Source organism: Chiloscyllium punctatum, chromosome 5 (genome assembly GCF_047496795.1).
Source record: "Chiloscyllium punctatum isolate Juve2018m chromosome 5, sChiPun1.3, whole genome shotgun sequence".
NCBI lineage: Eukaryota > Metazoa > Chordata > Chondrichthyes > Orectolobiformes > Hemiscylliidae > Chiloscyllium > Chiloscyllium punctatum.
The window spans coordinates 133,004,746-133,031,244 of record NC_092743.1 but is presented as its reverse complement, the minus strand read 5'-3'; the positions used below and the strand labels follow the sequence as shown (position 1 = coordinate 133,031,244).

The 26,499-nt window shown below is 44.9% G+C and overlaps 1 protein-coding gene across 1 annotated transcript in view; it reads left to right on the top strand.

Annotated features, from left to right (window-relative positions):
• Window positions 1-4,145: 4,145 nt before the first annotated feature.
• The window catches only part of pi15b (peptidase inhibitor 15b), a 39,755-nt gene continuing 17,401 nt past the window's right edge, over window positions 4,146-26,499 (top strand). Inside the window, exons 1-2 of the mRNA XM_072571380.1 lie at window positions 4,146-4,802; window positions 5,096-5,398. Coding sequence (XP_072427481.1) covers window positions 5,126-5,398 — 273 coding nt within the window. The 5' untranslated portion in view covers window positions 4,146-4,802; window positions 5,096-5,125. The remainder of the gene's footprint in view (window positions 4,803-5,095; window positions 5,399-26,499) is intronic.

Sequence of the window (26,499 nt, the reverse complement as noted above, 5' to 3'; positions counted from 1 at the left end):
TAAACATGGTCAGGATGAACCATAAATACCCATAAATACCCATAAATATTTCTTTTCTGTTCTGTCCATTAGGCTCATAATGAGGCCTGGAATGGACAGAGAGCAGAGGACATACATCTACCTGTGAGAAAAAAAGAGGGCTCCCCAATGATTGTGCCATCATCCTCTTGCTCACACCTTCCACTGGTAGTCCGGTATGGGATTGTGATTAGATCTACAATCACACCCTGGTAAGCAATGCTCCCTCTAAACTGTGTGTAGAAAAAATGGTCCACGGTCAGTGTCGGCACACTGATTGCGGCATTGACGTCTGGTTTGTAAAGTCACTGTCTTCCATGGGTCTTGGAGGCCTGTGCAGCCAGTGAGGAAATTAGAGGGAATGCTGTGAGGAAGTACATCATGGGCCCAGCAGAGTAGCTGCTGGAGGCTGTGACAGCCATGGCCACTGACACATGGGAGGATTGTGGGAGACAGACTCATGCTGAGGACCAGGCTGATGATATGTTTCTGAAGTCAGCCCCAACAAGTCAACCACTAAAGCTGCAGCAGGAGATAATGGAACATCAGTCTGGACAGTGGAGGAGTCCATCCAGGCCATGCGTGCTGGCAGGATGGGTGCAGGCTTGGCTTCCTCCAGAGACAGACTGGGATTCTCACATCGATCCAGATTCAGCTCATTGGAGGCTGGTAATGTGTGCATTCCTTTGCCTTGAGCTCAACGCAGGTACAATGCAATGAGACGGGGACAAGGTGTCTGGAATCTCTGCTCGCTCCTTGTCCATATTGGGTCATTCAGGAGGTACAAGTGAGCCTTGAACAGGAACAGAAAGTTCTTCAGTTTATGGAGCTCCTTCTCAGGGCACTGACCACAAGTGCAGCCCCTGCGCCAGGTCTCAGAGAGTCAGAGGACAGCTGTCAAGATCACCCCAGTCAATAGGGCTGAGAGAACAGGAGCCTGCCCCACTTTAACTGCTTAGGTGTCACATTGTAGCAGTTCTCATAAGAGAGTTAGGAATAGTACTTAAACACACCTTGGAGTCGTGGGTGATTTCATTGTATTGGTGTTAAGTTCCCTTTCTGCTGTACACCTCAACAAATCTTTCATGAAATCTTCCTGCCTCTCATTCTAATTTTTATGTCCCACAACCCTGGAGTTGAAGAAATTCATCCTCACCCTGAAGCGACTATATAAGGAGGAGAAGGGAATGTGGTCTTGGATGTACATATGCTGCCATGGCTGGGGCAGGTTGTGTTTACTGGGGTGGCTGGCTGTGCAGAGACTGGCTGAGAGATTCTCTGATCCTTGACTGTTTGTACTTTGCTTCCACCTGTGCCTGTTGGAGAAGCTCAAACAGTTTGCGCCTTCCCAGAGGCTTCATCCCCATTTTGGACAGCCTTGGGGAAGACATTCCCACGAATCAGTGAGACTGTTTTATTTCTTCAGGAAGGGTTTGCAGACATCCCTGAAACACTTCCTCTGCCCTTGCTATGAAGTTCAGTGTAGAGAGCTTGTTTTGGGATCTTGTGTCTGGCTTGCAGATAATGTCTTCTGCCCAACAACCATTATCACAGTGTTGGGGATTAGATTAGATTGCTTACAGTGTGGAAACAGGCCCTTCGGCCCAACAAGTCCACACCGACCCGCCGAACCACAACCCACCCATTCCCCTATATTTACCCCTTTACCTAACACTACGGGCAATTTAGCATGGCCAATTCATCTGACCTGCACATCTTTGGACTGTGGGAGGAAACCGGAGCATCCGGAGGAAACCCGCACAGACACAGGGAGAATATGCAAACTCCACACAGTCAGTCACCTGAGTCGGGAATTGAACCCGGGTCTCTGGCACTGTGAGGCAGCAGTGCTAACCACTGTGCCACCATGCCACCCAGGATATTGACCTGTAAGAAGAGACTAATATTGGAGCATTTAACCTGCTCCTGAATTTTCCTGAGTTTCTGAAGGCATTTCTATTTGTCCAAGGATTTGACATGTTGCTGTTGATTACCTATATCTCCAAAGCATGAGGGTAGGAAATGCTGTTATCCTGTAGATCATGAGCTTGGTGCTGGATTTGAGGTCTTTGTTATCAAATATCCCACTATCCTCAGATGGCAGACACTGGCACATTGGAAGTAATGTTGATTTTCATTGTCAATGTCTGCCTGTGGTGAGGGGAGGTTCCCAAGGCTTGAAGAATAATTCCCCATTACCTAATGGCTCTCTGAGGATCTTAGTGTTGTGTGGTGGAAACAGCTGGTAGATGACTTTTGTCTTCTAGATGCCTGCTTTCATGTCTTCATAAAGGTACCAATGAGGATGTTAGCAATGACTGTCGCTGAAAGCAGGCAGACAGCAGGGAGACTCCTGTGCAGTTATCACAGTTTTTTTTTCTTTTTTGAAGATAATCACAATTCCATCTTGGAGGTTCTGTGGCTTGCTCATTTCCTTCCACTGGAAGGTGGTTTGGTCCTATCTTTGGGTCAAGAGTCATACAGCACGCAAACAGACCCTTTGGTCCAATCAGTCCATGCTGAACATAATCCCAAACAAAACTAGCCCCACTTGCTTGCTCCTGGCCCATATCCCTCCAAACCTTTCCTATTCATGTACTTATTCGAACGTCTTTCAAATGTTATAATTGTACCCATATCCATCACTTACTCAGGAAGTTCATTCTATAGGTGAACTTCCCTCTGTGTAAAAAAAAATTGCCCCTCATGTCCTTTTTAAATCTTTCCCCTCTCACCTTAAACCAATGCCCTCTAGTTTGGAATCCCCTATGGGCTATTCACCATATCCATGCCCGTCATGATTTTATAAGTGTCGATAGGGTCACCCCTCAGCCTCTAATGCTCCAGAGAAAATATCTCTAGTCTAGTCAGTCTCTCCCAATACCTTGAACCCTCTAACCCTGGCAACAGCTTTGTAATTTTTTTCTGAACCCTTTCAAGTTTATCAAAATCTTTCCTTCTGGGAGACCAGAATTGATTGCAATATTCTAAAAATAGCCTCACCAATGTCCTGTACAGCCGCTACATGACCTCCCAACTGCTATACTCAATGCACTGACCAATGAAGGCAAGCACACGAAAGTCCTTTCTTCAGACTCTGTTCTACCAGCTCAGTCTTCCACCAATACTTCTGACCGATTAGATTATTTTCTGATTCACGACCTCATCACGAAAATTACTGCTTACGTCATTTTATTGAGGGGTGGTGGGGGGGGAAGAAACCGTGTGATTTGGTATGACCTCGACAAGCTGCCGAAACCATCAACGAGGCACAGTTCAATATCTTACTTCGACCCCCTTACGGGTGGTCCTTGTGCAATCGGGTTGAGATTTGGATTATGTACAAATTCAATAAACAGGATCCATTCGGTGTACGGGGAGGGTCAGAATGGAGCACCATTGGGGACACAGTCGAGGAGTTGAGGGGGTGGAATGGCCTCCTGCCGTGTTGCAGAGTCTGATTTCCTAAACTGATAGCGTTTGCCTCGAGTGTGTGAATACGAAAACATGAAACATTACTGTGCGTGTAAAAAAAAAGAAACCCTCAAAAGAGCACGGTTTGTCCCCCTGCGTGGTTTGGCTGGAATTCCGTCTGACTCACACATGAGCTGCTTGAAGCCGAACGTTGGCACAGATGGTAAGCTGTGCCGGGAAACTGGCATTTCCAGATCCTGGTACCGGGGTTCCCTGCTTTGCTAGTTTTCCCGGGTGCTGTTGTATTGTGCTGACAACACACCCTCTCTGGGCTGGGAAACATCGTCAAATATTGGGTTCCATTTGGGGGGGCAAAAGGGGCTGCTCATCCCCCGCCGAATCTTCAATCAAATGTAAACACACACACTTCAAAACAAAAATTTCCATTCCCTTCCCCATTCCCCAAATCCCTTCTATTGTGGCTGAAACGGTATTAAGCGGCCCACAGCAGATGAGGCATAAGGAGGTGTTTGCATGTGTGAATGCCGAATGCAATATCCCCCCACCATGGTTTAAACTGTCATTCTAACTCTGTCCCGATTTGTAGCGCGCTTCGGATTTAGCACAAGAGCCTCTCACGTTTGTAAACCTCCCAACGCAGGTGCTGAACCAGATGGAGCTGTTTTCTATAACCGATGAACGCTTTAAACTTTTGAAATCGGATTGCACAGCCATCCTCAGAGGGCCACTCTCGAGCTTTGCTTATTTCTAGAAATTTCCATTCGAACGTGGTTTGGGTAACCTTGTTTCGTGCACTTCTAAGGCAATCGGTTCGACCCAATACCCATCCTCGTTCAAAATTGTGAATAACAGCTTGCACCGTTTTCAAATCGCCTGCATTTAAAACATTGCCTGCAGGAACAGAGAGAGAAAAAAAATGACGGTGCACAGTGTGACACACGGTTCACACTTTATACTGACAAGGAGTACCGTGTCCTGCTCTCCGACCGGGTTTCCAAATTACACACACACACACACGCGGTTTGCAAAACTAAAGCTCAGTGGGTGAGGATTCTGGCGAGTGAGAGGGGCGACGATGAACGCATTGGGTGATTCAGGGACCACGAAGAGTTAAAGAGACACCATCATCAGAGAGCGGGAGTTTGCCTTCCTGAAACGCTCTGCCGGTTATAAAAGCCCAGCGACGGTCCAGCAGAAAGCCCCCTCTCTCGCAAGGTTCCTATCACGCCCCATCCCACATCACTGACAGCCTTACCTCACCCCGATCGCACAATACCTCACAAGACTCCTTCCAGACGGACTTTGAAATTTGGAAGGACATTTTGCCAGTGTCTGGCTGCACGCAAGAGGTGAGCTAAATTTATCCTTACACTAAATAACATCAAAGTAAGAAATCCGAGGGAAAATATTCTTAATAGAAATTTGCATTGGCCAGTAAGGCATATACGATTTATTTTTTTTAATTAGTTGCTGAATTTTGTCTGAATGTTTCCACTAATTTGCTTTCGAGGAATAATGTCATGAATGAAGGATGTGACCCCATCTCCACTGCATTACATGCAAACGACTGAAACTGCGTCTTCCTGTTAAACTACCTTGCACACTTTTGATTTCTTTATTCAGTCTAACATCTGATTTGCAGGGCACTGTTGTCAACCTTCGACTGGCCATCATGAGGTCGAGTTCCACGCTGTGCCTGATCAGGTTACTCTGTGCCCTATGTGGAGCAAGTGCATTTGTGTCTTCAGTGAATATCTCCAGCGCGCTGGTCTCCTCAAACTTCAACGGGAAAGCGTGGTCCGGGAGAGAATACCTGGCACCGGGGGGTATCCCGAAAGTCAGGCGGAGACGGTACATCTCCCCAACTGACAAATCGGTTATTCTCGACTACCACAACAAGGTTCGAAGTCAAGTCAACCCCCCTTCAGCGAATATGGAGTACATGGTGAGTTCATTGTCTCGTATTTGAACATCATCCCGCCCCACTGGCGTGTTCTGTCATCAATCAGTAAATCATGAAGGCTTCACAACTGACACATGCCTAACACCCTGAGTTTACTTCATTGTTCTCAGTAGCTTCACACCCCCTGCCGGGGAAACGTCTTCAAAGCACGACAAATACAATGGGGTTTTTTTTTTAACACAAAATCCACTTCTTTTAGTTTCGGGTTCCCAGGAAAAAAACGTCAAACCTAAAAGGGGATATTGAACGATTTACTGGTGCACTGGAAATGAATTGCTGAAAGAGATTGGTCTAAGATTGAATGTCCTTTTAATGAATTCACTAACAGGCAATTCCATGAATGCAAATAAAATGATATTTGAATGAAAATGCAATACTGCTACAATGCAGGAGGAACTGATTAGGTTTGCCTGTGTGACAAACACAGAGACTGTTCTGTCCAGGAGCTGTCAGCCCTGCTGAGTTTCTCCAGCATTCGAGTCTGTTTCAGAGTTCCAGCATCTGCAGTATTTTGTTTTACGTAGTGTCAGTGTATGTACTTTTCTGTCTCTGTCTGTGTGTGGCTGTGTGTCTCTCTGTCTACAGATCCTCTTTGTATGTGTGTGTATACATGTCTCTCTGTGTCTTTCTATGTTCACAGGTTCTATTTGTGCGTGTGTACACATGTGCCTGTGTGTCTCTGTGTGTTTACAGGTGTCTTTGTGTGTGTGTATGTACATGTGCCTATGTGTTTCTGTGTGTCTACAGGTGTCTTTGTGTGTGTGTGTGTGTATGTACATGTGCCTGTGTGTCTCTGTGTGTCTACAGGTGTCTTTGTGTGTGTGTGTGTATGTACATGTGCCTGTGTGTCTCTGTGTATCCACAGGTGTCTTTGTGTGTGTGTGTGTAAGTATATGTGCCTGTGTGTCTTTGTGTGTCCACAGAAGTCTGTGTATGTGTGTGTGTATGTACATGTCTCTGTGTGTCTTTGTGTGTCCATAGAAGCCTGTGTATGTGTGTGTGTATGTGAATGTCTCTGTGTATCCACAGATACCTGTGTGTGTGTGTGTATACATGTCTCTGTGTGTCAACAGATGCCCGTGTGTGCATGTGTACACATGTGCCTGTGTGTCTCTGTGTGTTTACAGGTGTCTTTGTATGTGTATGTGTATATGTACATGTGCCTGTGTGTCTTTGTGTGTCCACAGAAGCCTGTGTATGTGTGTGTGTATATGTCTCTGTGTGTCTTTGTGTCCACATGTGCCATTGTATGTGTGTGTATACATGTCTCTGTGTGTCCACAGATGCTTCTGAGTGTGTGTGTATACATGTCTCTGTGTGTCCACAGATGCCTGTGTGTGTGTTTGGGGTGTGTGTGTGTATGGGGGAAGTTTGTGTGTGTGTGTGTATGTATGTGTGTGTGTCTGTCAATGTGTTGAAATGGATCATCAAAAGTCAGAAAGCAAACTTTGGGAACCTGTCAAATTCTTCATTTCAACTGGAACTAAGTGACTTGAGGTAACTAACAAATGACAACAATGCAGTTAGCTCCCACTGCTGATGACCAAGTGCAGGAACAGTTCATGCAAGTGGATTCAGCCGTTACAGTGCCTGTCAGTCATGGCATGGTTTCTCCCACTGTTGATGTCATCGATATGTGGCCACCAGCTCGTGCCAGAACTGGTTTTGCATCTGTGTGTTTGTTGGCACTCAGCACCTGGTGCTTGCTGTCCCTTATTTGTCATCCCTTTTCTGAACCCTCTCTGTCCTTTTCCCCTCACTGATTCTCACCTGTTAGCCCTTGCAAGCCCATGCTGCACCTTTGCTGCACTTATCAGAATGGTTCATTGCCCTATATAGTATCTCATCACACACTGTTGAGAGAAGACACGACACCGGATCAGTCAAGGATACACAGCAGTAACTCACACACAGATTCCTTCAGCAGCACCTTTACCATCTAGAAGGACAAAGGTAGCAGATACGTGGGAACAACCCTACTACCTGCAAGTACCGCTTAGTATCTTGGCTTAGAATTATCTTGCCATTCCTTCACTGCGTGTGGTCAAACTCCTGGAATTTACTTCCTCACAGTACTGTGAATTTACCTGCATCACGTGGGCTGTAGCAGGTTTTGGAGCTGCCTATCACGTGCTTTAAGAGCAATTAGGGATGGGCAATAAGTTCTGGCCTAACCAATGAAACCCATATTCCATAAATGAATACGAATATTGCCAAAAGTCCTTCCAGTCTTCTGTCAGATTAGAGAGTGCTGCGTTTTGAAGCATTCCAAACACATCTTGAGACAGTTATCTAAGTGTCTGTCAGAATCGCATGATTCTAAATATACTTCAGCATTTCCATTTTCATTTAAGAAATTCAAGTTTTTTTTCAGAGAAGAGGGTATGGCAGTGTTAGCAATGGTCTGTGTCATCTTTTATGCAGGTAGTTCCCCGGCAATATTGAGATGGGCACTGCACCAACACATGCTGGGAATGCACACTCTATAGTTGCAGTGTGACAAAGTGTAGGAATAGCGTAAAAGTAAGAGATTCCTAGTCACAGCACTACCAGGTGGATGATGCTCCTGTGCACATGAATTCCATGGAGTTTGTATGGGCAGATTGTGACAGTTACCAAACCTAAAAGGTTATGGTAACTTCAGTTGAGTGGATTAATAGCTCATTAAATGGTGTGGGGCACCTCAACCCTTTTTTAAAATCATATTAAAAACATAAATGTTGAAAATAGGGAGGGAGTTCAGGGTTGATCTCTCTCTCTCCCTCTCTCTTTGGCTCTCTCTTTGTTTCTGTTTAACGGTCTCTTCTTGCTTTTCCCGCTTTCTCTTTAAGATTCTGGAACAAGCATTGCGATTCGAGCATCTTTGGGTCAGCCAAGCTCCTTGGAGTTAGTCCAATGCATTACTTTTCCATTCTAGTACTGTCGATTTAATTTATATTTCTTTAGAAAAGACAGGATAAATGGGGTGGAATCAGGTTAATTTCTCATTCCAGGTAGGTGTTTAATTTTAAAATATTTTATGCACTTCTAAGAATATTAAGGGAAGAAAAACAATTTGTATCTCATTTTCTGTTGTCAACAGATCAAATCTGATTTCCAGAACTCGATATTTATAATACTGGTTTCATGTTTGGAGTTTCAGAAAATAACACGACTTAATTATATCCAGAACAGATTTCTACTTAAAGAGGATGCATATTCTACTTTGATTTTTGTTTTTGTTAAACTACATATAGCACTGGATTTTCAAAGATGACAAATTAGAACAGACCCATTTGTCCCATAGATAGTAGCTATAAAGTTAGAAAAATGTTGGTGCTACTGGTGAATACATGTTTATTGCCATTTCTTGGCCGATTATGTTAAATGAAATATTAGCTCACTTACAATAAACAGATTAAAATCATGTAAATGTGAAAATGTCACACACGAATATCATCAATGGTATTTATCAGTAGAGTCTGCGAATAACAATCTTTAACTCCTTATGTCAGTTGAAAATGGGCCAATTGGAACTGTTCCATCGAATGAGCATTAACTGAAATGCATTTGTTTGGTTTTGATTGGATAGCTGGAGGTTTCTAAAAGCCCTGTGACGTTGCCAATATTGAACAGCAGCTGGTTTGCAGCTTTAGAAAATTAGACCACCAACAAACGGATGGTAAAAAAAAGGATGTCAGCCTTTCATCAGCATCATTTGTAACCATTCGGGGCAGAGGTTTGAATGTTTACACAGGGTAGCAAAAACAGACTTTAGAAGCGACCGAGTAGAAAAGGTCACAAAAACCAGGAGAGAAACTGAAAGGACAAAACATTCATTACACAGAAGGCAATAAGTTGAATTACAGAGATTTGACCAGCTGATTCTGTAATATCAATAAACATTGACCCCCTCCATCACACAGGTTGATAATTACTGAACTGTCTTTATGAAAGCTAAGTTACAAAATGGTTTGCCCATCAACATAAAGGTTGTTGTTTAAAGGAGATTACTTATTGTCATAACTACAGTATAAATCGGTTGTGTTCTGAGTGTTGTGTGATGTTAACATAGGTTTGTGCACTAATGCAGAAACTGAAATTTGGATGATATGGCCAATTAAAATTGGTATATGTGAATCCGTTGCTAAAATGTTAAAAATACAAACACAAGCTTAGCAATCAATGGGACTGCACATATTTGCAGTGGGTGGCATTTATGTACTGATTTCAATATTGTGGTAATTCCATGCGTAAATCAGAGCCATCCCCTATTCAACACCTCACCCACAGTTCTCACATGAACTGATGTTCTTAATAATCTCAACTCATGTCAAACCTTCGTCAAAAAAAGCAATCCTTGATTCAACATCCTTGAATTGAACATATAGTCACCTCCCAAATCTGTTCCTATCTTCCCAAAACCTGATGCTTGAAGCCCTCCAATTATGTTTCTGCCTATGTCACGAACTGCTTTCATGCATGTCACAAATTACACTCCAAGGGACTAGGACCATTGTAAACAATTCCTTCTCATCCTCCTTGACCTGTCTGCAACCTTTGACACGCTTGATGACACTCGCCTTGCCACTGCCTGTCTAGTGTTAACCAGCTGGCTGGGACTACTCTCGCTTGGATAGTTCTTAGAACTGTCAGATCATAGCCAGAGTATTAGTTACAATTGCTTCTTTTTTTCTGCACCCGCAGTGTTATTTCTCATATTCCCAAGGATCTAACTTTGGCAACTTTCTATTTACCATTTACAGACTACCGTCTGCAGCAGTGGCAGATGGAGTTTAATTCAGATAAATGTGAGGTGCTGCATGTTGGGATAGCAAATCTTAGCAGGATTTATACACTTAATGGTAAGGTCGTCGGGAGTGTTGCTGAACAAAGATTTACAAAGATGTTGCCAGGGTTGGAGGGTTGAGCTATAGGGAGAGGCTGAACAGGCTGGGGCTGTTTTCCCTGGAGCATCAGAGCTGAGGGGCGACCTTATAGAGGTTTATCAAATTATGAGGGGCATGGATAGGGTAAGTAGAGAAGGTCTTTTCCTTGGGGTGGAGGAGTCCAGAACTAGAGGGCATAAGTTTAGCGTAAGAGGGGAAGATTTAAAAGAAATAAGAGGCAACATTTTTCACACAGAGGGTGTTGCATGTATGGATTGAACTGTTAGAGGAAGTGGTGGAGGTTGGTACAATTACAACATTTAAAAGGCATCTGGATGGGTATATGAATAGGAAGGGTTTAGAGGGAAATTGGCCAAGTGCTGGCAAATGGGACAAGATTAATTTAGCATATCTGGTCAGCATGGACGATTGGACCGAATAGCCAATTTCCATGCTGTACATCTCTATGACCATCAAAAAGCCCAATATTAATTTTCTTTTGTGCCCTGGCGATGTCCAGCTTTAACTCACCACCCCCTTTCTCAACTCCTCCACTGTTGCTAAATCCTTAGACTGCTTATCTCACATTTGGTATTGGGTGGGCAGAAATTTCCTACAATTAAATTTTAGGGAATGTTGAAGTCATTGTGGTCAGTGTATGCTCCAAAGTTCCTTAGTCACTTACTCCATCCTTCTCACTGGCTGTAGTCTGAGACCAAATGCTAACTTGTTCACAAACTTAGTGAATTAGTTAAGAGAGGTGAGCTTTCAATCCCACATTTTTTCTTTATGGACAGTCTATTCCCATTGTGAAGCAGTTGACTTTGCCCCTGTCTCAGCTAATCTGTTCCTGAAACCCTTACTGATGCTCTTGTTCCCTTCAGAACTCATGATTCCAACGCACCCATCGTGTACCCTATGTAAACTTGAGGCCAAAGAAACTCTGCCTGTATTCCAGTTGAGAGCAAGACCTTTTCACCTATCACTTCTTGATGAAGGGTTTATGCCTGAAACATTTGATTCTCCTGCATTTTGGATGCTGTCTGACCAGCTGTGCTTTTCCAGCACTACATTCTCGACTCTGATCTCCAGCATCTGCAGTCATCACTTTCTCCTTTTCAGCTATCACCAATTTGCTTGCTGATTTACATTGGCTACCAAATTTGGAAAATGTATTTATTTCAAAATTCTCATCTTTGTTTCCAAGTTCCTGTGCAGTCTTACCCCTCTCAAGCTCTTTGTTCCCCTCCAAAGTCACAAATCTCTGAGATAGCTGTGTTTCTCTAATCTTACGTTCTTGCAGATCTCTGATGGTAATTGCTTCCTCATGGTGACTGTACCTGCAGTTGTCCAAGCCCCAAGTTATGGAATATCCTCCCTAAACTGCTCAGCCTCTCTACCTCCTTTAAGACATTGCTTAAAATCTACCTTTGGGTTTTCGGACCTGGTAGTCCAGATCATTATAGAATCCCTACAGTGTGGAAGCAGGCCATTCAGCCCATCAAGTCCGCACTAAACCTCCAAAGAGCATCCTACCCAGACCCACCACACGACCGTAGCCCTGTAACCCCACATTATGTGTGGCTAACCCACATAGCCATAGACGCTATGAACAATTTAGCACGGCCAATCCATTTAACCTGCACATCTTTGGATTGTGGGAAGAAACCGAAGTACCCGGAGGAAACTCAAGCAGACACAGGGAGAATGTGCAAACTCCATGCAGTTGCTCGAGGGTGGAATTGAACCCGGGTTCCTGGGGCTGTGAGGCAGCACCACTGTGCCACCGTGCCACCCATATCTTCTGGTCAGTGACCAGGGAAGGGGGCATTGGGGGTGGTCAGAAGGAGTTGCTGGGTTTGTGGGTTGATGAGGTGAGCACTTCTGTTAATCATTGAACAACTCCAAACATTAACAGTAGGAAATATTGGGGTAAGTAAATGGTTAAGTATTGTACGATAGACCCAAGTCTTTGTCCCAGACGTCAGCATTGGAGACATTTTTATAGGGACCTGGACAATATAGATCTCCACATCAGAAGTTTAATATTTCCAGGCAATTAATGTGCATGAGCTTGGGTCAAGACCTCTGAAAAGTCTTGATGTGAAACAGTGGCAAACATTTCAATGTTCATTGCTATTGGCATCAGAAAATCTCATCCAGTGGTCCTTAAGGTTCAGGTGCTTGGCTGCTGAAACAGAAATCTTCAAAGAGAATATCACAAAAGGCAAGTTAAAAGTTTTTTAAAAAACTTTCCTTTATTGTGGAACCCAAAGTAGAAGCGTGTTACTCCTCATTCCATTCTCCAATTATTAGCCATTGTGTGTCAATACCTGTTCCTTCTCTTAATTGGGGCGGTATGATAGCTCAGTGGTGCCTCACAGCACCAGGAACCCAGATTTGATTCCAGCCTTGGGTGCTCCAGTTTCCTCCCACCATCCAAAGACTGTGCAGGTTCGGTGGATTGGCCATGCTGAATTGCCCCACATCTAGGAATGTGTAGATGACTTAGCCATGGGAAATACAGGATTACAGGGATAGGGTAGGTGGACAGGTCTGGGTGGGATACCGTTCGGTGGGTCTGTGTGGAGCTGATAGGCCAAATGGCCTTCTTCCACACTGTAGGATTCTATGAGTCTAATCTCCAAGCTGGATGACCTAGCTGTGGGAAGCCAGCTGCCTCTGTGAGTCATGATTGGTGCCCTCAGCTCAATAATACTGTGCCAACAAGGAAGGGAGACCAATTTCGATCACCCTACCACCAATCATACTGCACCATGCAGTTGATCTAAATTCAGCACAGTGCTTTTTATATTCAGGGGCTGTACATTTGCACTGAGTGCAGAAAAGTTGCTTCCCTTTCGCAGAGGGCTTATGTCTTAAATAGCAATTGTCAACTGCAGTCAGAAAGGGGTTTTTGTATTGCACTCTATTTAAGATGCATAAGGCAACCCATAAGACAGAGCAAGAGAGAAATAAAATTGGAACATTGAAGGATGGAAGCATCTGCAGGGGTGGTGGAAAAAAACAGAAGTCACTGGTGCAGAGGTCCCCCTAGTTACCCAATCTAACTAAAAGGCTGAGATTGTCCTGACTCCGGGTTGCCAGAGAGTGAATGTATGACTAAAGATGTGCGCTGGAAGGACTTGGATTTCCTGATGCACAGACTTTGTGGGAATTACCCAAGAAGTCTGAACTTCTGATGGGCAATTGCCCTAATCCCTGTGATCCTCTGGAAAAGTCTCCATCTCTGTGTTAAAGTCAGAAGCTTTGGGACAGTTCTGTTGTAATTCCCTAGCTAGTGACCCCGGAAATGTTAGACAGAAAGACATATCTAATTCTTGGGTAGCTGTACAGGTCAATGATCCAAAATCCGACCTACCCCCGTTATGACCTGAACTCCCTCCTTGACCCTCTAGCATTCTGACCTACTGATACCCCTCTTCCTGATTGTCCAATTCCCTCCAATCTTCTGACCACCCCCTAGACCCTTTCTGACTGCAGTCTGACACTCTTACTCACCCTGACCCCTGACTCCCTATCTCGTGATGTGACTCCCCTACAGTTTCCCACCTGACCCAACCTCGCCACCCTAATACCCTGTCATCTACCATTCCTGCCATGCTACCCCCTTACATTCCAACCCATAACGCCCACCTAGCACCTTTCTACCCTACCCTACCGTGTCATCCTATCACTCCAGCTTGCTTCATTCATTGGCACTTTGAAAAGCTGGCTAAATCTCCCAAAGCTCTGCAGCAGATTCCTGAAGGAACTTATCAGGAAACAGCAGCTGTATCATGAAAGGTGGCAGCAGCGTGACATCCCTAGCAGTCTAGCAGTATAAAAAATAGCTCTGATACAAACTATGCTGTACAGCTCCAAAGAGGCCAAGTTCAGAAGTCCCTGTCAGGGAATTCAGAGCTCTGACATGGCTGAAACAAATCAAAGTGGATGGCAATCCATCAGCGATTATTGCTGCCTGGAAGATTCGAGCCATAATGTTGGACAAATAAGGGGTGAATTCAGAAGATGGACATTTCTGAGCAGTACACTCTAGTGATGGACTAATTAAAGAAGCGTGAGGCATACAGACTGCAAAAATAAGAAAATGGCACAGTGGGGAATCCTATCATTCGGATATTGTCATGCCTCATTTCTCTCAAACTCATGTTCTGCAGAAGAATCATATCAGACTTGAAATGTTTGCTGTTTCTCTCTCCACAGATGCTGCCAGACCTGCTGAGTTTCCGCAGTGGCCTCTGTGTTAACTTCAGATTTCCAGCATCCTCAGCATTTTGCTTTTGGTCATGTGCAAAGCTGCTAGGCTGTATTAGGAGTCTGGTGCTCATTGTCCTGGGGCATAGAACCAATTGTGGAAAAGTGAGGGCCGTATGTGAAGGGACGTGACTGCATCTGAACAGAAACAGCATGCATTGTCAGAAATGGCAGAGGTAGTAAGTGAAGCAGTGAGGGAGGTTTTCACCTGATATGATGGAGCTGAGAGAGTTGAGGGTAAGAGAGAGAGACTACAGAGAGAACTACAGAGCTGGAAAAAAGCAGTTAACATTTCAAGTTCAATATGACTTCTTCAGAACTCAGGTATAAGAGAAATGAAACATGAAATCTGACAATATTCCAATAAATAGAGCTTTTGAAAGTTGTTAATACATCAAGTCATAGAATAAGGGGAGGTGATAGCCTAGCGGTATTATCACTGGACTGTTAACCAGAGACCCAGGTAATGTCTCGGGGACTCAGGTTTGAATTTTGCCAGGGCAGGATGGTAGAATTTAAATTCAATAATAATTGATGATTAAGAATCTATTGATAAAGCCATTGTCAATTGTCAGGGGAAAATCCCATCTGGTTTGCTAATGTCCTTTAGGGAAGGGATCTACCATCCTTAACTAGTCTGGCCTACATGAGACTCCAGACCAATGTGGTTGACTCAAAACTAACCTCTGGGCATTTATGGACGCGCAATAAATGCTGGCCTTGCCGGTGTCCCTCACCTCGTGAATGAAATTTAAAAAGTACGAGAAGAAGAGAAAAACAAATCTATGAGAAATTGAGAGAAGGACTTCAAAAAAATAAGAAAGCTAAAAAAGAGGATCAACACAGTTACAGTCAATGAAGGAGGGTAATAAAAAGTCAAAAATGGATTGGGGAAGAGCATCGCTTAGTCAGGTGAAAGGAGAGATGACACAATGGATCAAATGGCTTCCTTCACTGTTCTATATTTCTGTGGCTCTAAGTTTTCAATTTTCATTAATGGAGAGCAAAACTTTCATTAGAAATGTGAAGTTAAAAGATTGTCCATGAAATATCTGTTCCTTTTCCCTCTCAGAGACATCACTCTTATACTTTTCTTTGGTGTGAAAAATTGCAGGAAGAAATCAAATTAGTTCAATGATCGATCTGCAGGTCTCCCAGTGGGTTCGGAGGCTTGCTCCCTTGGCAACAACCTGTTCACAAACTTCAGCTTCATTTTACAGCTATCTACCTGAACTCTGGGACAGTTCCAGCAAATTGGAAAACAGAAAATGTGACACCACTGTTTAAAAAAGGAGCCAAACAAAAGGTGGGGAATTTATAGGCCGGTTAGCTTAACTTCTCGAGTTGGGAAAATGCTTAATCTATCATCAAGATAGAAATAGCAAGACATCTAGATAGTAATTGTCCCATTGGCCATCCGTAGTATGGGTTCATGAAAGGAAGGTCATATTTAGCTGATTTACTGGCATTCTGTGAAGCCATTACGAGCAGCATGGGCAACGGGGACCTAGTAGATATGGTGTATCTAGATTTCCAAAAGGCATTCAGCAAAACACTGTTGCATAAGATGAAGATGCATGGCTTTACAGGCAATGTTTTAGCATGGATAGAGGAGTAGTTAACCAACAAAGGGTGAGGATAAATGAGTGCTTTTCTGGTTGGCGATCTGTGACTAGTGGTGTGCCTCAGGGATCAGTGTTGGGACTGCAATTATTTACAATCTACACATATGATTTGGACTTGGCGACTATGTGTAATGTGTCAAAGTCTGAATATGACAGTAGGGTGAGTGGTAGAGCAAAGTGTGCAGAGGACTATGAAACTTTGCAGAGGGACATAGTTTGTGAGTGGGCAAAGGTCTGGCAGATGGAGTAGAATATCGGTAAATGTGAAGTCATCCATTTTGGTAGCAATAACAGTACAAAGGACTATTATTTGAATGGTAAAAAAAATGCAGCCTGATGCTGTGCAGAGGAAACTGGGTGTCCTTGTGCATGACTCACTGAAGGTTGGTCTGCAGGTACAACAGGTAATTAAAAAGGCAAATGAAATTTTGTCCTTCGTTGCTAAAAGGATTGAGATTAAAAGCAGGGAGGTTATGTTGCAGGCTGTAGTGGGTGCTGGTGAGGCCACACCTTTTAGTCTCCTTACTTGAGAAAGGATGTACTGACCCTGGAGGGGGTGCAGAGGGGGTTCACTGGGTTGATTCTGGAGTTGAGAGGGTTGGCGTATGAGGAGAGATTGAGTAGACTGGGATTATATTCGTTGGAATTTAGAAGAATGAGGGGGGATCTTATAGAAACAAATAAAATTATGAAGGGAATAGATAAGATAGAAACAGGGAGGATGTTTTCACTAGTGGGTGAAATTCAGCTGGGGATGGGGGGGGCGGGAGAGGGGGGCACAGCCTCCGAATTAGGGCAAGCAGATTTACAACTGAATTGAGGACAAACTTCTTCACCCAGAGGGTTGTGAATCTGTAGAATTCCCTGCCCATTGAAGTAGTTGAGGTTTCCTCATTGAATATTTTTAAGATAAGATATATAATTTTTTTGAACAGTAAAGGAATTAAGGGTTATAGTGAGAGCACGGATAAGTGGAGCTCAGGCCACAACAAGATCAGCCATGATGATATTGAATGGTGGAGCAGGCCCAAGGGGCCTGATGGCCTACTCCTGCTCCTACCTCTTATGTTCTTGTATACTCAAATTTGCTTTCAAAAAAAATTATAGCCCACACAGAGAGCTCCCAGTATGCTGTATTTCCACTTTTGCCATCCTGTACTGTTCAGCTCCAGGCGATATCTGACCTGTGTCTCAACACTTTCCTGACTGAAATTACTCTGTGTTCGGTTGCTTCCTAGTCTTAACTTATTTACCCCTCTGAACCCAACGTGACCCAATTTGACCTATTCACATGTGTCAACCCCACAACAGTTGTCTGCAGCACAGCTGTGTGGCCGATACCCAAATCTGATGCAATCAAAAATTACAAGAGTGTGTGAAAAAGAAATCCAGGAAAGCTTTGTTTAAAAACAAACCTTGTAATATTCCACTTCAGTCAATTTTCAGGATTATTCCCTCAATTATAATTGAAGCCTTTAAAAACTAAATTGGTGTATTTAGGAACTAGTTCCACTACAAACATTTCCTGCCTGATTCAGAATGTAAATTTTAATGATGCTTTATAAAATAATTTGCTGAAAGAGCTTCAATAATTCTTTTTGGCTTAAATTACTTAATAGTTAAAATATGAGTTTCAAGCTTAAAGGAACATGTGTTTTTTTGTTGTTGTTGAACATTTAGTAAGAGCTGAATGGCACTTCAGATTATATTTAAGGAGAAATAAATGTTAAAGCAGAGAGTGTCTGTGAAGGAATATGGAGAGTGAAAGCTAAATATATTGTTTTGATAGAAAGATGGCTTTTTGAAGTGGGGAGGGTGGTGTGAGGTGGTGTGGGATGACAAAAGCAGGCTGAGATAAGGAAAAGGGATATTTTGATGACCAAGAATGGTCAGCACAGTGGCTCTTATTGGTGACACGATGGCTCAATGATTAGCACTGCTGCCTCACAGTGCCAGAGACCCAGGTTTGATTCCAGCCTCAGGAGACTGTTCGTGTGGAATTTGCACATTCTCTGTCTGTTTGCATGGGTTTCCTCCAAATGCATCTCTTTTCTCCCACAGTCAAGAGATGTGCAGGCTAGGGTGAGTTAGCCATGCGACATTGTCTGTCATGTGCAGGTCAGGTTGGGTTAGTCTTGAGACATTGTCTGTGATGTGCAGGTTAGGGTGGGTTAGTCATGTAACATTGCCTGTCAAGTGCAGGTTAGGGTGTGCTAGCCATGCGGCATTGTCTGTTGTGTGTAGGTTTGGGTGGGTTAGCCATGCTACATTGTCTGTCAAGTGCAGGTTAGGGTGTGTTAGCCATGCTACATTGTCTGTCAAGTGCAGGTTAGGGTGGGTTAGCCATGCGGCATTGTCTGTTGTGTGTAGTTTTGGGTGGGTTAGCCATGCTACATTGTCTGTCAAGTGCAGGTTAGGGTGTGTTAGCCATGCTACATTGTCTGTCATGTACAGGTTAGGGTGGGCGAGCCATTTGACATTAGCTGTCAGTGCAGATTAGGGTGGGTTAGCCATGCAACATTGTCTGTGGTGTGCAGGTTAGGGTGGGTTAGCCATGCGACATTGTCTGTGATGTGCAGGTTAGGGTGGGTTAGCCATGCGACATTGTCTGTGATGTGCAGGTTAGTGTGGGATAACCATGTGACATTGTCTGTGATGTGCAGGTTAGGGTGGATTAGCCATGTGACATTGTCTGTGATGTGCAGGTTAGGGTGGGTTAGCCATGCAACATTGTCTGTCGTGTGCAGGATAGGGTGGGTTAGCCATGTGACATTGTCTATGATGTGCAGGTTCGGGTGAGTTAGCCATGTGACATTGTCTGTAATAGAGTTATAGAGTCATATAGATATACAGCATGGAAACAGACCCTTCGGTCCAACCCGTCCATGCCGACCAGATATCCCAACCCAATCTAGTCCTACCTGCCAGCACCCGGCCCATATCCCTCCTAACCCTTCTTATCATATACCCATCCAAATGCCATTTAAATGTTGCAATTGTACCAGCCTCACTTACATCCTCTGGCAGCTCATTCCATACATGTACCACCCTCTGTGTGAAAAAGTTGCCCCTTGGGTCTCTTTTATATCTTTCCTTCTCACCCTAAACCTATGCCCTCTAGTTCTGGACATCCCGACCCCAGGGAAAAGACTTTGTCAATTTATCCTATCCATGCCCCTCATAATTTTGTAAACCTCTATAAGGTCACCTCTCAGCCTCCGATACTCTAGGGAAAACAGCCCCAGCCTGTTCAGCCTCTCCCTGTAGCTCAGATCGTCCAAACCTGGCAACATCCTTGTAAATCTTTTCTGAACCCTTTCAAGTTTCACAACATCTTTCCGATAGGAAGGAGATCAGAATTGCACGCAATATTCCAACAGTGGCCTAACCAATGTCCTGTACAGCTGCACAATGACCTCCGAACTCCTGTACTCAATACTCTGACCAATAAAGGAAAGCATACCAAACGCCTTCTTTACTATCCTATCTACCTGTGACTCCACTTTCAAGGAGCTATGAACCTGCACTCCAAGGTCTTTTTGTTCAGCAACACTCCCTAGGACCTTACCATTAAGTGTATAAATCCTGCTAAGATTTGCTATCCCGACATGCAGCACCTCACATTTATCTGAATTAATCTCCATCTGCCACTTCTCAGCCCATTTTCCCATCTGGTCAAGATCCTGTTGTAATCTGAGGTAACCCGCTTCGCTGTCCACTACACCTCCAATTTTGGTGTCATCTGCAAACTTACTAACTGTACCTCTTATGCTCACATCCAAATCATTTATGTAAATGACAAAAAGTAGTGGGCCCAGCACCGATCCTTGTGGCACTCCACTGGTCACAGGCCTCCAGTCTGAAAAACAATCCTCTACCACTACCCTCTGTCTTCTATCTTTCAGCCAGTTCTGTATCCAAATGGCTAGTTCTCCCTGTATTCTGTGAGATCTAACCTTGCTAATCAGTCTCCCAAGGGGAACCTTGTCGAACGCCTTACCGAAGTCCATGTAGATCACATCTACTGCTCTGCCCTCATCAATCTTCTTTGTTACTTCTTCAAAAAACTCAGTCAAGTTTGTGAGACATGATCTCCCACGCACAAAGCCATGTTGACTATCCCTAATCAGTCCTTGCCTTTCCAAATACATGTACATCCTGCCCCTCAGGATTCCCTCCAACAACTTGCCCACCACCGACGTCAGGCTCACCGGTCTATAGTTCCCCGGCTTGTCTTTACCGTCCTTCTTAAACAGTGGCACCACGTTTCAAGTGCAGGTTTGGGTGGGTTAGCCATGGGACATTGTTTGTGATGTGCAGGTTAGGGTGGGTTAGCCATATGACATTGTCTGTGAAGTGCAGGTTTGGGTGGGTTAGCCATGTAACATTGTCTGTGATGTGCAGGTTTAGGGTGGGTTAGTCATGTGACATTGTGATGTGCAGAGTAGGGTGGGTTAGCCCTGCGACATTGCCTGTCATGTGCAGGATAGTGTGGGTTAGCAATGTGACATTGTGATGTGCAGGTTCGGGTGGGTTAGCCACGTGACATTTTCTGTGATGTGCAGGTTCGGGTGGGTTAGCCATGTGACATTAGCTGTTATGTGCAGGTTAGGGTGGGTTAAAAATGTGACATTGTCTGTGATGTGCAGGTTAAGGTGAGTTAGCCATGCGACATTGTCTGTGGTGTGCAGGTTAGGGTGAGTTAGCCATGCAACATTGTCTGTGGTGTGCAGGTTAGGGTGAGTTAGCCATGTGACATTGTCTGTGGTGTGCAGGTTAGGGTCAGTTAACCATGCGACATTGTCTGTGATGTGCAGGTTAGGTTGGGTTAGCCGTGTGACATTAGCTGTTATGTGCAGGTTAGGTTGGGTTAGCCGTGTGACATTAGCTGTTATGTGCAGGTTAGGGTGGGTTAGCAATGTGACATTGTCTGTGATGTGCAGGTTAGGGTGGGTTAACCATGCGACATTGTCTGTGATGTGCAGGTTAGGGTGGGTTAACCATGCGACATTGTCTGTGATGTGCAGGTTAGTGTGCATTATCCATGCTGAATGGAGGCTTATGGGGATAGGGTAGAGGGCTGAGTGGGATGCTCCTCAAAGGGTCACTGTATCTTCAGTGGGCCAAATTATCTCTTTCCACACTGTAGGGGTTCTATGCATTAGAAGGAGATGGGTTTTCATGGGATGTGAGAGACTGTTGGCGGAGAGATCATGTTGAGACAAGAGAGACTGTGTGTAAGAGGCAGAAAACATTCCTTTTTTGTCCCTTTTTACACCAATTAAAGATAAAGAATGGTGCACATATTTTAGAGAGAAGAAATCCAGTTGGACACTGTGACAGATACCAAGATTGGCTCCGTTCACTGCTTGAGAAAGGGATGAGGGTCTGAACACTGGAGAGATGAAGAGACACTGAACCTGTTCAAGGACAGGAAGAGAGAGAGAGATATCTTGTTGAATGAACAAGTCTTTTGCTGGGAAGTAGAAATGTAGTAAAATAACCACTTGAAGGTATCAGTGACAGGGAGAAAGAGAGATTCTAAAACAGGAATTTCAATAGAAACAGAAGCAAATGTGGGTGGCACAGTAGTTAACGCTGCTGCCTCACAGCACTAGGGACTTGGGTTCAATTCAAGCCTTGGGCAACTCTGTATGGAGTTTGCACGTTCTCCCCGTGTCTGTGTGAGGTTCTGTTGGATGCTCCAGTTTCCTCCCACAGTACAAAGATGTACAGGTTAGGCGAATTGGCCATGTTAAATTGGCCCATTATACCTAGGGAGGTGCAAGCGAGATAGATTGGCCATGGGGAATGAGGGATTCCAGGGATAAGGTGGAGGTCCTGAGTCTGGGAGAGGTAATCTTCAGAGGGTTAATGCAAAAATGACTTCTTTAGGCACTGTAGGCATTCTATGATTGAAAGGGATCAAATTATCCCAGGAGTGGGAAAAAGGTTTCAGCTTTTGCTGAGGCTGAAAAAACAATCAGAAGAATCTGTGCAGAAAATCACCCTTACCTGTTTTCAAATTTTCTTCCTACTTTGATAAGTAAGTTTCATTAATGTTTCTGCCCACTGTTGAAGAGGGAACCTTTTGCACATTAGGGAAATGTGATGACTACCATACTGCAGAAACAGTTCAATGCTGTTTTACGAACTACCATATGGATGGTCAGAAATGAGGCTTCATTGACATTTGAGTTCAAGTCACTGGACTCAAAGTCTGTAATGCACACCTTCACACTATAGGACTCACAGCACTTTAATCAGGTTCTGTTACGCTCTGGTAATTGTAATGCTGCTTATGTGGACAAGTTGTACAAATTTAGGTGAACAGGCAGGTAGTACTGAGGAAGTGGGGAGGCTGCAGAAGGATCTAGACAGTTTGGGAGAGTGGTCCAGGAAATGGCTGATGGAATTCAATGTGAGCAAATGCGAGGTCTTGCACTTTGAAAAAAAGAATGCAAGCATGGACTACTTTCTAAACGGTGAGAAAAATCGTAAAGCCAAAGTACAAAGGGATCTGGGAGTGCTGGTCGAGGATTCTCTAAAGGTAAACATGCAGGTTGAGTCCGTGATTAAGAATGTGAGTGCAATGTTGTCATTTATCTCAAGAGGGTTGGAATATAAAAGCACCGTTGTGCTACTGAGACTTTATAAAGCTCTGGTTAGGCCCCATTTGGAGTACTGTGTCGAGTTTTGGTCCCCACACCTGAGAAAGGACATACTGGCACTGGAGCATGTCCAGCGGAGATTCACATGGATGATCCCTGGAATGGTAGGCCTAACATATGAGGAACGGCTGAGGATCCTGGGATTGTATTCATTGGAGTTTAGAAGATTAAGGGGAGATCTAATAGAAACTTACAAGATAATGCATGGCTTGGAAAGGGTGGACGCTAGGAAATTGTTTCCGTTAGGCGAGGAGACTAGGACCCGTGGACACAGCCTTAGAATTAGAGGGGGTAAATTCAGAACAGAATTGCGGAGACATTTCTTCAGCCAGAGAGTGGTGGGCCTGTGGAATTCATTGCTGCAGAGGGCAGTGGAGGTCGGGACGCTAAATGTCTTCAAGGCAGAGAATGATAGATTCTTGATGTCACAAGGAATTAAGGGCTACGAGGAGAATGCGGGTAAGTGGAGTTGAAATGCCCATCAGCCATGATTGAATGGTGGAGTGGACTCGATGGGCCAAATGGCCTTACTTCCACTCCTATGTCTTATGGTCTTATGGTCTTAAATTGGAATGGAAGCTATAGTGCTGGACCATCACCCGCTTCAGCCTCTACAATTTGCACCAAAGTTCAGGCAGATGGTGGAAGCGCATTTTCAAATACTGAGTCAGAAATTGCTGGTAAAACTCAGCAGGTCTGGCAGCATTTATGGAGAGAAAGCAGAGGTAACGTTTCGGGTCCAGTGACCCTTCTTCAGAACAGGAGTTCTGAAATGTTAACTCTGTTTTCTCTCCACAGATGCTGCCAGAAGTGCTGAGTTTTCCCAGCTACTTCTGGCTTTGTTTCTGATTTTCAGCATCTGGAGTTCTTTACTTTTTCGCTGTTCACTTACTAAGTGTTTTCAGGAGCAAAACTATGTTTCATAATAATTTTTGTATCTGGGAGAGTTTGTGAATTCAGGTTGCTCATGAGCTTTTCTACTGCAGAGAACAAATTACTGTAGGTCCTCACATTTGGCTGAATCCTGATGTTGAGCTTTCAAAGGGAGTTGTATATCTTCAGCTTTCTTCCCTTTATGAATATGTCTTTGTATATCAGTATATAACACATGCAGTAGACCAAGGAAGGCGACTACAAGAAAAGGGACGTCAGGATGTAGGGCATCTTTCCCAGTTAGGCCAGAACCTCAAGTCATGTGTAGGTAAATGTTAAACAAGCATTAAGTATTGATGTGTTGAACATTCAAAATGTAATTGCTACATAATCCACATAGTGAATGCACCTTTATAATGCACAACCCCAGTAAGAGGTATGGCAATTAAAGGGCAGGTACACATATTCCAGCTGGTAACAGAAGAAACATTTGTCTTGGTTGTGACAACAAATGGGGTGTATTTTCAGTGGGAAGGGAAGCTATTAGTTTTTCCAAATTGAAGACTTTTATAGGGGAAAATGCTTGCCTCTCCTGACTGACTGACAAGGAATAGATCTTGAGGAATTTGATGTGTTTCTAATCCGTGGCCTGACAGACAGCCTTTGAGGCCAAGTGTACAATTACTGGTGTGGTTGTGAACTTTCCAGGGTTTTTTTCTGACTCATAGGAATACCCCGTGGCCAAATCAACATTGGCAGGCAGATGGAACACACCCTCTTTTGGATTCCACCCATCATCTTTCTTTAGCTACTTACTTCTGGCACTGTCCATTTGAAGCTAAGCAGGATGTCAGACTTTTCCATTACCATTGAATGGTGCTTGGTGTTTGCTCGTTCCCTTTGCTCAGGCTCAAAGGATTCAGGCCTGGACCAGGAAGAAAAGAAAAGCCTAAAAGAAAACAAAGAACGGTGGATGCTAAAAAAATCTGAAATGAAGACAGAAATTGCTGGAGAAACTCAGCAAGTTCAGCAGCACCTGTAGAGAGAAAGCAGAATTAGCTTCTTGTGTCCGGTGGCCCCTCTTATAACTGATAATATCTTGGAAAAAGGTGCTATTGATGCTGATGACAGGTGCTGGAGATGGGGAAAGGAGTGAGCGGATAGATGGAGATGGAGCCCAGAGAGAGGGAGAAAGTCAGGCAGACAAAGGGATGATTAATAGTAAGCCAGTGAGGAAGGACTGTTGACAATGGGGACCCTAAGTTGGTGAAAATGGGTAGGCTGTGCTGAATGCAGCCCATTTCACAACAGAAAATGGGGTGTAGGTATAGGGCATGGATGTAGGATTTGGGAGTAGGGTGTGGATGTGGAGTAAGGGAGTGGGGTGTGGATTTTGGGTGTGGGATGTGGGTGTAATGTGTAGATGTGGGGTGTGGATGTTGGGTATGGGCGTGGGGTATGGGTGTGGAGTGAGGGTGTGGGGTGTGGTTGTGGGTGTGGGGTATGGGTGTGGAGTGTGAGAGTCGGGTATGGCTGTGGAGTGTGGGTATGGGGTGTGGAGTGTGGGTGTGGGAGTGGGAGTGGGGTGTGGGGTGTGGGTGTGGGGTGTGGGGTGTGGGTATGGGGTTTGGGGTGTGGGTGTGTGAATGGGGTATGGGGTGTGGGTGTGGGGTGTGGGTATGGAGTGTGGGGTGTGGGTGTGGAGTGTGGGTGTGGGAGTGGGGTATGTGAGTGGTGTGTGTTTGTGGGAATGGGGTATGGGTTTGAGGTGTGGTGTGTGGGTGTGAGAGTGGGGTGTGGGTGTGGAGTGTGGTGCGTGAGTGGGGTATGGGGTGTGGGTATGGGGTGTGGGGTGTGGGTATGGACTGTGGCATGTGGGTGTGGGTGTGGGGTGGGTGGGTGTGGGAGTGGAGTGTGGCATTGGAATTGGGGTGTGTGAGTGGGGTATGGGTGTGGGTGTGAAAGTGGGGTGTGGGTATGGGGTGTGGGAGTGGAGTGTGAGAGTGGGGTGTGGGTGTGGGGTATGGGAGTGTGGGATTGGGGTGTGGGAGTGGGGAGTGGGGGTGGGGTGTGGGAGTGTGGGATTGGGGTGTGGGGTGTGGGTATGGACTGTGGCATGTGGGTGTGGGGTGGGTGTGGGGTGTGGGAGTGGAGTGTGGCATTGAAATTGGGGTGTGTGAGTGGGGTATGGGTGTGGGTGTGAAAGTGGGGTGTGGGTATGGGGTGTGGGTGTGGGGTATGGGAGTGTGGGAGTGGGGTATGGATATGGGATGTGGGTGTGGGGTGTGGGTATGGGGTGTGGGTATGGGAATGTGGGAGTGGAGTGTGAGAGTGGGGTGTGGGTGTGGGGTGTGGGAGTGGAGTGTGAGAGTGGGGTGTGGGTGTGGGGTGTGGGAGTGGAGTGTGAGAGTGGGGTGTGGGGGTGGGGTGTGGGAGTGGAGTGTGTGAGTGGGGTATGGGTGTGGGTGTGAAAGTGGGGTGTGGGTATGGGGTGTGGGTGTGGGGTATGGGAGTGTGGGAGTGGGGTATGGATATGGGATGTGGGTGTGGGGTGTGGGTATGGGGTGTGGGTATGGGAATGTGGGAGTGGAGTGTGAGAGTGGGGTGTGGGTGTGGGGTGTGGGAGTGGAGTGTGAGAGTGGGGTGTGGGGGTGGGGTGTGGGAGTGGGGTATGGGTGTGGGTATAGGTCTTTCTATGTATATACAGAAAGACCTTAACACTGACATGAACACAAAGTTTCTATCTGTTTCCCAATCGGCTACAGAGA